At 33.7% G+C, this 12,828-nt stretch overlaps 1 protein-coding gene and 1 non-coding gene across 2 annotated transcripts; both read right to left on the bottom strand.

Annotated features, from left to right (window-relative positions):
* Positions 1 to 1,509: 1,509 nt before the first annotated feature.
* On the bottom strand, positions 1,510 to 1,618 carry LOC118059398 (small nucleolar RNA R71). Its single transcript, XR_004689304.1, has one exon. It is a non-coding gene; the product is annotated as a small nucleolar RNA R71 (small nucleolar RNA).
* A 6,899-nt stretch (positions 1,619 to 8,517) lies between these two features.
* Positions 8,518 to 9,359, bottom strand: LOC118059395 (wound-responsive protein GWIN3). The gene has a single exon (XM_035072244.2). It carries the CDS (start codon positions 9,309 to 9,311, stop codon positions 8,670 to 8,672), a length of 642 nt encoding a protein of 213 aa, XP_034928135.1. The 5' UTR covers positions 9,312 to 9,359; the 3' UTR covers positions 8,518 to 8,669.
* Between the last annotated feature and the right edge of the window lie 3,469 nt (positions 9,360 to 12,828).

Genomic DNA, 12,828 nt, shown 5'->3' with positions numbered 1-12,828 from the left:
GACATTAGAACGGTTAGGATTTTACCCGATAAGATAAAGACCTTCTTACCGAGGAGGATTTTTCTTGAATCATAGATAGACCAACAACTAGAAAAACACGAAAATACCTTAGATTTTATCAGACAATAAAACAATGCAGCTTACCTTAGGTAGGGCGTATTTGGGGTGCTAATACCTTCCCTTTACGCAACCAGTCCCCGTACCCGATCTCTGAGACCAGTTAGGGTTCCTAGTGACCAAAATACTAGGTGGCGACTCCCATTCCATTTTCTACCAATAAAAGACAATATTTTCTTGTATCCCCATAGATATAGATAGATTTACATTGTAGATAAGAAAATGGAACAAACTATTTGATTTTCGCCGCGACGCCGCACACGTGCGACAACCCTTGGTACAACAAATGCTTGACATTTTCATAGTCAACCATATGGTACAACCTACACCTATGCTATGAAAAGAACTTGATTTGTTGTTAACATAAGTTAGCATCATGAATTCCTAACAATATTTAAAAGTTTGGTGTTACTTAAATAAAATAATTAATATGATCATGTTAACAATTTATAACGAGCTATTAATGACAAATTATCCAATTGGAACCTCCTTTGTGTGTGGTTTCAGTTAAGTAATAAAAAGAGTTTATATTATAATTATTTTAATACTATTAGTGGATCCTCTAACCTTAACATTTGTTTTTATCATTGTTTTATCTTCACATTAATCTTACATCTCAAAAGTCCTCTTTAACTCATCATCACCATTATTATTATTATTATTATTATAGTTAACCTCCCTGTGATTCGACCTTAGTATTGCCGGATTATTTATTACTTCAACACTCCTACATTTGGGAGAAGACATCAATCTTTTGGTCATGTCAAGTTTTTCGTGCTGTCATCGAGAAAGTAAAATCCTATATAAATTATAATACTTATTTTATTTTCTCTTTTTACTTTTCTTTTATCTAACTTTTGTTTCTTGTGTCTTGTCTCCTTTTTTTTTTTTTCTTCCTTTTATTCTCTTCCTACACGTGCATGAGAGTTTGCTCATGTACATTAAGTGGTAGACTTTGTAGGGCATCCTCATCATTTTCAAAAAATATGGTAGAAGAAGATAATCAATCGCTTCATAATAAGAATAATGAGAATAACCAAGTCAAAACACTTAGAGACCACAAGAATCCCACAAGAACAAGTGCACCCTCATGTATAGTTCCCCCCTGATGCATCTTGTTTTAATTTTAAGCCAAACATTATTCAACTTTACCTTCTTTTCATGGCTTAGATTTAGAAAATCCATACTTGCATTTAAGGGAATTTAAAAAGGTCTATAACACCTACAATGACTTAAATTGTAGCATGAACACCATCAGATTATAGCTTTTTTCTTTTTCATTAAAAGATAAAGCTAAAACATGGCTATAAAATCTTAGGTTAGGATCCATTTGTACTTGGGATGAGATACAACAACATTTTTTAAAGAAGTTTTTCACGTCTCACAGAACAAAATCTTTCAAAAAACAAATCACCACTTTCACTTAAAAACCAGGAGAAACATTTTATCAATGTTGGGATAGGTATCGAGACTTGCTTAATACTTGCCCTCATCATGGTTTTGAAACATGGAGATTGATTTCACATTTTTATGAAATGTTAACACTTAAAAATAGACAAATGGTGGAATTGATGTGTAATTGAACTTTTGAAGATAAAGACCCTAATGAAGCAATTGAATACCTAGATTTTCTAGCTGAAAATAAAATGGGCTTGTTAGTAGCTGAATAAGTTGGAAACATAATTGAGTTTTGAATTCTTTTAGAAATACACTGAAAACATCAAAAATAAAACAAATATATCAAGAACATCTTTTTTGGATTTTTTTGTTGTATTTTGCAATTGTTTTGGTTTTCAAAAAAAAAATAAAAAAATGTGTTCATGACATTCTCATTATTTCACCTTCTAGTTCATGTGTTGAACGAGTGCAAAGATTTGGAATATTTGTTACAGTTAATTAAGCGTGGTCCTCTTGTTCGACAAAACTACAAACTATTGTTTTATGGGACCACTTCGGGGCCACTTTGCTTAGTGAGCCATCCCACAAAACTTGGTTTAATCGTGCTGATCACCTTGCTTAGTGAGCCATCCCACAAAACTTGGTTTAATCGTGCTGATCAAATGCTCACAAAAGTTGTTTTAATCGTGCTGATCAAATAGGTTAAAAGCTTCGGGGCCACTTTGCTTAGTGAGCCATCCCACAAAACTTGCTTTAATCGTGCTGATCAAATAGGTTAAAAGCTTCGGGGCCACTTTGCTTATTGAGCCATCCCACAAAACTTGTTTTAATCGTATGGTGATTATTATTTTTACTCTTTTTTTTTTATATAGAGCAGACCATTTTGTTTATTTTCGAGTTAATTAAAACAATTGTCATTTCAAAAGAATATCGTTCCTTTAATTATATTTAATAAATTTAAATTTTTTAAGCTCATTGATCAGATCAATTATAACAATTTAAGCAAGTGGTGCGAGCGGCAGCTCAAAATTTATACGACAACTCTTTGCCATAGGACTACATAACCTATTAAGCCCGAGTCAAACACTTTTGTGGGAAAAATCAAGTAAGCAAGAGGTAGGAGCTCAAAACCTATACGACAACTCTTTGCTAAAGGACTATAACACGAGTTAAACACTATATGGATGATTGAATCCAAAGGATTCATTGTATCGGTTTAAGAGCACCAAGTATGAAGGTGATGATAGTTTTTATCAGCATTCTTTTTGTCCAATGTCCGAACCCTTCTGTGAATGCTCATGCATCCCAGTTGGCGTCAACAGTGACAAGCACTTGGCTCCCAATGTCGACCCTCTTCTTGTTATGTTTGAACCAGATGCATAGGGAGCACCTAAAATGGTGTCAGAATGAGACTGATCTACATTATCTGCTGCAATTCTGTATGAGGGAGTTCGATTGCCTACTATCATGTGTTGGGCATAAATAAAACTAAAATAAATAAGAAGCTTCTCAGCTTTGGCTTTTCCTTTGTTTGCATGGTGTCTCCATATTTATACTTCGTTCGTTGCTTGATCTTGTCACTACAAAATAATCTGGCTGCTACAATCATTGGGTGATATCATCTAAATTTTCGGAACCAAATGTCAGTATAGGTTATAAGATGTTTGAAAGTGCCCACTCAAACAGTGTGCTTACCAAAATTATAGTGTTGGCTGATGAGGGACAAGATGTTGTGGAGATCAATGGAAAATATGAGATGTAAACATTTGATTTTAATGACATGGGTTTGTAGAACGGGTGTTTCTTAGTTGAATAATGGTTTGAAACATCGCATTCATTCACCTAAAAGTGTCTACTCAATTAGCCAAAAACTAAAAAAAAAGATGTACAGTATTTTTAATCCCTATAAATTGTACAGGTTTTACTTTTTAATTTAGGATCTCACAATTTTTAATTTGATTCCTCTTCTTTTGTTGCATTTTATTTTACTTGTAACTTACCCCTAACCTCCTAAATTCATGCAATTGTGTCCCTACTAAATTCATTTGTCAGGCCCAATTTTGAGCACCTCTTACAAGTTGATTCTTGGACTTTGATTTGTTTAATTAGACCCCCAAATGACCATCAAACTTTCAATTTCCTTCGATTTGACCCCTGATTTAACTCGATTCTAGTCCTAGATGACCATTAACCACTGCAAAGCAAGTATGAGAAGTTTTTCAAGAATCAAACCAAGGAGTTGATAATGTGAGAAAGCTATGTCAATAAAAACTATGTGGTGACTTTTAAAAGTTACATATTCTTAAATCATAGAATATTTGAGAATAATTTGCAAGAGTATTAATCATATACAATTAAATAAAGAGATATGATGAGAAAATGGAATAGACACGTGTGGTAGAGAAGATCTCATACTCGTAAAAGAAGTTTCATTGTGTGGCATTCGCGATAGGGGAGTTGTCAAATATGGATTTTCTTTCAATACAAGGTCTTATAAGAAAATTACAAGCCTATGAGAAAAAAAACTATAGTCAAAAGCAAGGAATTAATTATATTGAAGTTTTTGCTTTAATTGATAACATTAAAGGTAAGCTATAAGAAATTGAAGATGTGCAAGCCCAACAGACATCGAGCACTGCTGCATGATCTTTGGCAAGAATGGCCTCAAGAAATGAAGTTGCTGCGAAGGCAAAGAGAAGGAAGGAGAGCCCAAGAAATTTAGTGGTCTTCATATTTGTTGAATATGTGTATTAGTTATCTCAATACTGCGTCTTGTTGATCTTGTGTTGAAACAACGCAAGGAGAGCAAGCATTTGGATTATTGGTTACAATTAATTCAAAAAATTCCACAAAAAATAAATTATAGTGTTTTTACTCGTGCCGACCTTCGACAAAACTACAAATTATAGTCCTTTAGCAAAGAGTTGTCGTGTAGGTTTTGAGTTCTTGCCTCTTGCTTACTTTATTTATCTAACAATTGTGTTTTACTCGTGCTCAATAGTCCTATGGCAACGAGTTGTCGTGTAAATTTTGAGCTCTTTTCGCTGGCACCACTTGCTTAAAATGTTATAATTGATGTGATCAACGAACTTAAAATACCAACTTATCGTATAGTTCCCTTAACCTTTTATAAACCCTAGGGTTCAACTGTTTGAGATGATGAGGCCTGGCAAGTTGACATTGCTTTTTCTTCTTTTGCAGGCTGGTTCCTCTATTTTAGAAGAGGAAGAGGATGGACAATGGATTTCAAACGGCACTATTTTGGTCTGGAAAGGGTTGTCTTTCAATTTCGATGAGGTTTTATTGCTACCGGCATTTCGGATGACACTGATTAGGTATCCGGGTTTGGATAGCTAATGGTATCGATGAGGTTTCATTGATGCTGACATTTCTTAAATTGATTAGTCGACCCCGAGCAATCGGGTGACTAATGATTTTAGTAAAGTTTACTAATGTTGGCACGGTTACTCCTAGATTAGTGAAAAAGATAAGTTGATTAACTATTTTAGGTCGAGAATAGTTAATGATATCAATGGGTTACATTAGTATCAGCAACCATTTCTAGTATGATTAGCTCCTCCAGGTAAAGAGGTTAATGATGTTAAAGGTTCTTGACATTGACAACTTTGATGGTAAACCAGATATGAATAAGATGTGATTAACTATTCTAGGGAATGAATGGATAATGATTCCAATAAACGATATTGATATCAACTAGTGTATATAAATGATTAGTCTAACCAAATATTGAGAGACTAATGATACTAATGAGATTTATTAGCGTCGACAATTACCTTCCAGAAAATAGGGGGAAATATTGATTACTTATTCCAAAAGAATGAGATAAGCTAATATAACAAGAGAGGAATATCTTAGTATCAAGTGAGAATTGATTTATAAGGAGATGGCGTTCAAAAATCATTGAGTTGTGTTGAGATTTCCAAGATGAAATTATTCTTGGCAAATGGGATAGGATATTAGATGAATATTGGTAATAGATGAAAAATATATGTTGTAAAAGAGGATTACCCCTAATTTTATGTATCAAAAGAAATTTAATGGAGATTATTACCTATCAATATTATTGTTTGTTACTACCTTTTTATATTTACGTGTACATGTCAATCTCTGTTTTCAGGTACATTAGGGTATGGACATAAAGGGAGACAAGAATTCCTTGTCTTTTATCTTTGTATGGACATAAAGGGAGTCGCCACCTAGTAGTTTGGTCACTAGAAACCCTAACTAATCTCAGAGATCAGGTATGGGGACTGATTGCTTTAAGGGAAGGTATTAGAACTCCAAATACTCCTTACCTCAGGTAAGCTGCATTGTTTAATTGTTTGAAATATTCTAAGATATTGTTGTGCTATTTTTTTTTTGTTTATGGTTCGAGAAAAGCTCTCCTCATTGAGAAGATTCTTATCTCGTATGTTAAAATGTTAAAACCTAACCATTCTAATCGTCACAAACATAAATTTTATTTAATATCAAGAATACTTCTTACATGTAAGTTCGTAATCCTAGATATTAAAAGGAAAAAAACAAAATATTTTTTTGAAATATTAGCCTTGTTCTTGCAACTTTAATAAACTTGTTATTAAAGCCGAAAATGCATGCTAAGACATAATTGTTTTTTTGGAACTTTTCTATGTTGTGTGAAACTACGATATGATTTTTTGAGATACTTGGACATATGCAAGGAAACAAGACTTCATATATATTTCGATGAAAACTAGGTATTTTAACACCAAATTTATATCTTATGGTATAAAAATACAAACCAAAAATAATAGAAAAAAATACGGCTCAAGTGGCTGGGCTAGACCCAGCAGGCTAAGCCTGGTCACTAGTCCAAACTAGTGACCTGGTTGGCCAGCAGAGGTCGCATGCATGAATTACTCATGTATGCACTACACAGTGTGAAGGTAATTAAAATTACCTTCGCACAATGCCTAGACCTAAATGAAAATGCAAAAATGGGGAGAGAAGAGCAACGTCTTACCTGGTCTACTGGAGATGGCGATTGTCTTCCTTAGCAAAAACCCTTCATTGTTTGTTCCTTGTGTTCGTTCCCCCTCTGTTGAAGCTTCCTTTCATCAGCCCCTTAGTGTTTTTTCATTCCTTTTCTTAGCTTTTTCCTCTGGTTTTCTCAAGCCATAATTGTAGTGGCTGCTAAAAAATGGAGCTTTTAGAGCTTCCACCGAAGAAGAAGTTGAGGGTGTCCCTTTTGTTTTTCACTAATATTCGTTCTTTCCCTTCTTTTTTTTAGTTCTCCCCCTTCTTTTTCCCTTGTTCTCTGTGTTTTATTTTCCTTCTCCCCCCTGTGTTTAGTCCTTCCTCTAGCTTTTATAGCCAGAGAATGCATGTGTTTTCCCTAATAATAAAGACATTCGGGACTCTTATTACAAGAGTAATGGTGACAGTCAGCGATGGTAACAACATGTAGAGGGATAGTAGCTGTGAAACATTCCCCATAACTAAAGCAATTTACTGCTTTTGCTGCTAAAACGGTTCCATTGCCTTGTTTCATTCTTATTGCATCCATAATCATATTCTTGTAAGGATTATTGTTGTCGTCTACAACTCCATGCACATTGTAGCACTACAAGTTGATCGAGCCACAAATATAGATTTTAGTTTCTAGTTAAAAAGAATCACCAAATGGGATCTTAGGTTGACCGAGTCGCAAACACATATTATGGTTCTAGTTAAAGGAATTCGCTAGATTAGGATTTCATGTTCACCCAACCAAGGATAGAAATTTTAGTTTTGGATTAAAGGAATCGTTAGATGGGATTTCAGGTTGACCAAGTCGGAAACACATATTTTAGTTCTAGTTAAAAGGAATTAGCAGATTGAGATTTTAGGTTAACATAACCAAAGACAGAGATTTAGGGGATCGCCATATTAGAATGTCAAAATAACCAAGTTGTATATAGTTTTGATAATGTTTCTGGTAGAAGGGGATTGCTTTGAAAATTTTAGTCTTGAATAACAATTTGTTTGTCTTTAAAAACTTGTCATGCAAAGCACTTAACAAATCTTTGCTCTGTAAGTATTGTAAAGAGGAGGCATTTGTTGTTGCTCATTTTTAAGGATCACCACACAAAAAAGGGAAATTTATTTGGGAAGAAAACCAAAAATAAATATCAGTGAGAAGAGAATATTAGGGCGCCTAGAAAATAGCCAAAGATTGGTTAAGGAGGTTTAAAAATATAAAGATTGAAATTTTATAATATATTTTTACTAATGGAAACGTTGTTGACAATGAAAAATTAATATAAAAAAAAGAGACAAAATTGGATGTTTAAGGAACCAATAAGATTTTGTTGAAAGTTTAATTGAATTTATGGAGGGTTTAATTGCAAGAAAACATATTTTTTAAGTCAATTTGGGTTTTAATTGGAAGAAATTAAAGTTTAGGGGTCTAATGACAATTTGTAAGAGTTTACTTTGGTCAAATCAAGGGCTTAATAGCATAAATATTTAAGTTTGATGGCAATTAGGGACTTTATAAAAAAATCCAAAATCAAGGACCAGATCGAAAAAGACACGTGAATACAGGGGCTGAAATTGACCGAATCAGGAGCCAAATTGATGAAATTGGAATTTTGTTGATCAATTGAGGGTCAAAATGTATAAATTCAAAACCATTGATCAAAATGAAAAAGACAGCCAACTTTAGGGGTGGCATTTGAGTTTGTCAGGGATGCAATTGAATTGATTCTTAAAATCAATATCTCAATTTAGGACTTCATTGAATACATAAAAAATTGAGGATTGATTAGGAGATAGAGACTTCTTAGTTTATTTTGTCTCAACCCACTAAAATAGACAAGAAAAAAAAATATAAATTTATACAAGTTTCAAACTTAAAAAACTGTAACAAGAGAAGTGAGAATATCAAGCCACAAACAAAGTGTATGTGTGTGTATATATATGTATGTATGTATGTATATGTATGTATGTATGTATGTATAGAGTGAGAACATGAAAATCAAGGAAAAGTGAAAGCTAAAAAGCTTATTATTTATTCAAGTTTTTTTTATGCCCAACATATGATAGTAGGCATTCGAGATCCCACATACAGGATTGCAGTAGATAATAGTTCTGGTTCAAACATGATAATAGGCAATCGACTTCCCTCAATATCATTCTGACACCATTTTATCACCATAAATATTTAATTCCGGTTTAAACCTAACATCAACGACAACGGCGGCTTTGGGAGCCAAGTACTTGTCATTGGTGGCGCCAACTGGGACGCATGAGCATTCACAAAAGGGATCGGACTTTGGACAATAAGAAAGCTGATAAAAACTACTCTCATTTTTATCCTTGGTGATCATAAACTGATTCAATTGATCAACACCTCCTGTGGTCACAATGTATCCTGTCCCTGTTGAATTGAATCCAATCTTCCACATGGGTGTCACGCCTGTCATATTACATGTGTCTGCATCAAAGCTCACAGTTATAAGAGTTCCTTCGCGGATGACACCATCGGTGGATTCTGTAACTGGTGAAAATGTTACTGGGAGGCCGTCGTTCTCGTAGGAAAGTACAACATCTGAATTGCATATGGGGTTGATAGTCGCACCGACCACAAAATTTGATGTATTACCCGGTTCGTAAGAGAGATCTTGGATTAAATAGGGAGTACCAGCTTGCACCTCACGACCGTAGAAATCGAGCACTGCTGCAGGATCTTCGGCATGAACGCCCTCAGGAAATAAAGTTGCTGCGAAGGCAAAGAGAAGGAAAGAGAGCCCTAGAAATTTAGTGATCTTCATATTTGTTGAATATGAGTATTAGTTATCTCAATATTGTGTCTTGTTGATCTTGTGTTGAAACAACGCATGGAGAGCGTATATTTATATGGAGCAAGCATTTGGATTATTTGGAATATAAATTGGAGTGTTTTACTCGTGCTGATTTCCGACAAAACTAAAAATTATAGTCCTAGGGCGACGAGTTGTCGTATAGGTTTTGAGCTCTTGCCGCTTCCACCACTTGCTTACTTGATTTATCCCACAAAAGTGTTTTAATTACTCGTGCTTAAAATTGATCTGATCAATGAAAGTAAAATTTTAAATATCTTAAATTTAAATAAATAAACTATACTTTTTTGAAACGACTATCATTTTATTCATTTATCGTGTAATGATTGGTGAACTTGACAACTCAAATAAACACCATGTATAAAATTGAACAAAACCCACTCAAATAGTCTGCTCTACAAATAACTTCAATTAAAACTACTAATTACACCTTCAAATCAAATTTAAGTTGCCAAGCTCATAATCAGTCATTTAAAATGAGATTACATGTCCAAGTATTCTAAAAACGTTTTGGTCCATTTATTTGCTCTAGACACTTCGGGAGACCTGATTAATCAATAATCTAGGTTAGATTGCTTCAATAATTGGTTTTTCTTAGTTTTAATTCTAGATTTTTGTTTTTGCACATAAACTATTTTGACCAAATCGTGGTTATTGAGAGATAATCGTTGATGTCTGAAGCTTGATTATGATTTGGTGATTGATTCCCAACATGCATACTCCTTTGATTTCATTGTATCTTGTTAGAAATGAAATTCACATTTCTTGGTTTACTTTGAAAGTTCTTCTTGTTCTTGAGTTTTCTGGCTCTTGATTCGTTTTCGACAAAAAAATTGTGTTTTTGTGTTTTTTGCAAGTTTAATCTGTTTTGAGTTTTGATTTTGGTTTGCTTTTTCAGGTCAAAGTAGTGATCTCCGGTTCAACTTATGGTTGAACTAAAGATTGCAGGTCAACTCAATTTGGTCAAAATCAAGTTATGGGTGGTGTTATGGTGGTTTAAGGTGAAGAGACAATGGTAGTTAGAAAATGGGGTTCGCTAAATGAGGAGGTGAGGGGGTTTCGTGGTTTTGTTTGGATGAAAAATGGTAGGGGTGGTGATGGTGGGGGCATTTTTTCAAAGAAGATGAGAGTAAGTGAAACGTGAGGGAGGGAAACTGTAAAAATATATTTCTTGTGTGTGTGTGTGTGTGTGGATCTTGTTTGAGAAGATGAGGAAGGGCACTACAACATTTAACAATTTGACCGACAAAGTTTTCCCGTAGACGTGAGATTACCATTCCGTCAGTGAAAATTGTACCGCCTAATTCACTAATAGAATGCGTCCATCAGTATGTCGTTCTTCGGTAATTCCATATATGTAGGTAGAAAAAATTTAAAAACCAATCGTTTTACAGACGGAAAATACACGCTAAAAAATTACTTGTTGAAATTATATTAATGAAATTATTTCTTTGATGATAATGGAATATGCATTAATTATTTCCCAATTCTCTGGAAAATACCGACGAAATGAGACCATTAGTAATTCCGTCCGTGACAATTAAAAAATATTTTTAAAATTAAAATTTTATAGAATAATAAAAAAAAGAAAATAACTAAAAAAATTAAATTGTATAAAATTGATGTAAAAATAAACTTGGATAATATAAAATCCAAATATTCATTACAAATATATTTTTACAAATAAAAATTAAACTAGAACAATGACGGTGTTGGAGGAGAAGGAGGAGGTTGGTCATTCCTAGGACCATACGGTCAAAAAAGGGTCACACACATACCACCCATCTGTGATCTCATATCCACGACCATTTGACGAAGTTGTTCATAATTTGCCAAGACTTGCTCATATTGTTTGGTGAGATGAGCCATGTATTGTGGCAAGGGCACGACCTTTTGAGATTAGGGACTCGATATAGATTAAGAGCTTCCAACGGTTGAAACAATACGGGTCGCCCATAAGTTCTTGACTATAGTGTTGGAGAATCTATACATCTGATTTCTATCAGATCCACCTGATGATCCTGCCTCCATCCACAAATCTGGATCGAAATTCAGGTGGGGCTAAGGATCGTCCCCATATCTCTCCCTCAACCGGTTCTTATATGTCGACTAAAAATAAAAACTAAAATTAGCAAATTCAATTCAAGAAATAATAAATTACGAAAGAAAATGTTTGAATGAATATACGGTGAAGTGTTGATCGCGGTTGTTGACAAAATTTTGCGCCCCTTTTAGGCGGTCTTCACTCTGCACGTCTGTCTCCACAAAAAGCTCCATTGGGCTCGGCTCATGTCCACAAGTTGTAGCTCATAAGAAAAAAAATATTGCAAGTTAAATATATTTATAAATAACAACAAATTAATTATTGCAATTAAAATTAATTGTACCATCTGCTTCGCTTGTGCAATGAATAGAATAGAGTTGTCGGTGTGAGTGGTAATCGAACCATGAATCTGCCAATTCCGGTTCTCGGCACCCGTCTGTGAGCATCATGTGAACCGCTCGAATGTCATGTGCTAAATATATTGCGCCCATACATTCTCCAGGATATATGGAGGCCTAAAATCCTTTCGAAACACCAAGTCATTCTAGCCTAGTAGAGCGTCATCTATAGCATATTTTTAGGCTTTTTCGCCTCATGCCAAAAGTCACGCAACCTACATGATACAAATGTATTTTATATGAGTTAATGACAAATGAGATTTTAATATATATACATTTTAAAAAATATATCGTATTATTTTCGATGTTATTTAGTTCCAGTGTGATTCTCCCAGACCCTCCTAGTAACATTATCATTTGCGCTATACCACATGAATTTGTTCTATGTACAAAAAATAAATCAATAGTTTCAATATAACATAAAAAATAATTAAGATTTTAAGTTAACACTAACATCTAATCTTCTAAAACGTGTATCGATATGAGGTTTCCAATTAGGAGGTTTGGAAACCCAGCTCTTTAAAACAATAGAATTTTCATCGATGATTTAAACGACAGTGTGATTACTCGGGTGGCCCCAATATTTGTGAACCTGGAAATCAATAAAATTAATGAAATATGACTTGTTCACAAATTGTTAAACACGAACTAACTCAAATGTTCAAACTTACAAATATTCAAAATATATGCCGCGAACTAGTTGATTTTATAATGTTTCTAATCATAAAATAGAGAAAAACAAATTATCCCTATATATTCAATTAACATTTATACTACAAATTTAACAATAACAATTAAAATCTAACAAAACAATAAAACATTAAAGCAATATATACAATAAAATTGAGATAAAACAATAAAAATTAATCCTATATATTCAATTAACATTTATAGTACAAATTTAACAATAACAATTAAAACTCAACAAAACAATCAATCATTATTGCAATAAAAACAATAAAATAGGCAACATATTAATACCAAAACAACTATAGGTTTTATGAATGAAGAATGCTTACCTTAATAG

The sequence above is a fragment of the Populus alba genome, chromosome 10 (genome assembly GCF_005239225.2).
Source record: "Populus alba chromosome 10, ASM523922v2, whole genome shotgun sequence".
Classification (NCBI taxonomy): domain Eukaryota; kingdom Viridiplantae; phylum Streptophyta; class Magnoliopsida; order Malpighiales; family Salicaceae; genus Populus; species Populus alba.
The sequence above is the reverse complement of the archived record's forward strand: the minus strand, read 5'-3'. Positions and strand labels throughout refer to the sequence as shown.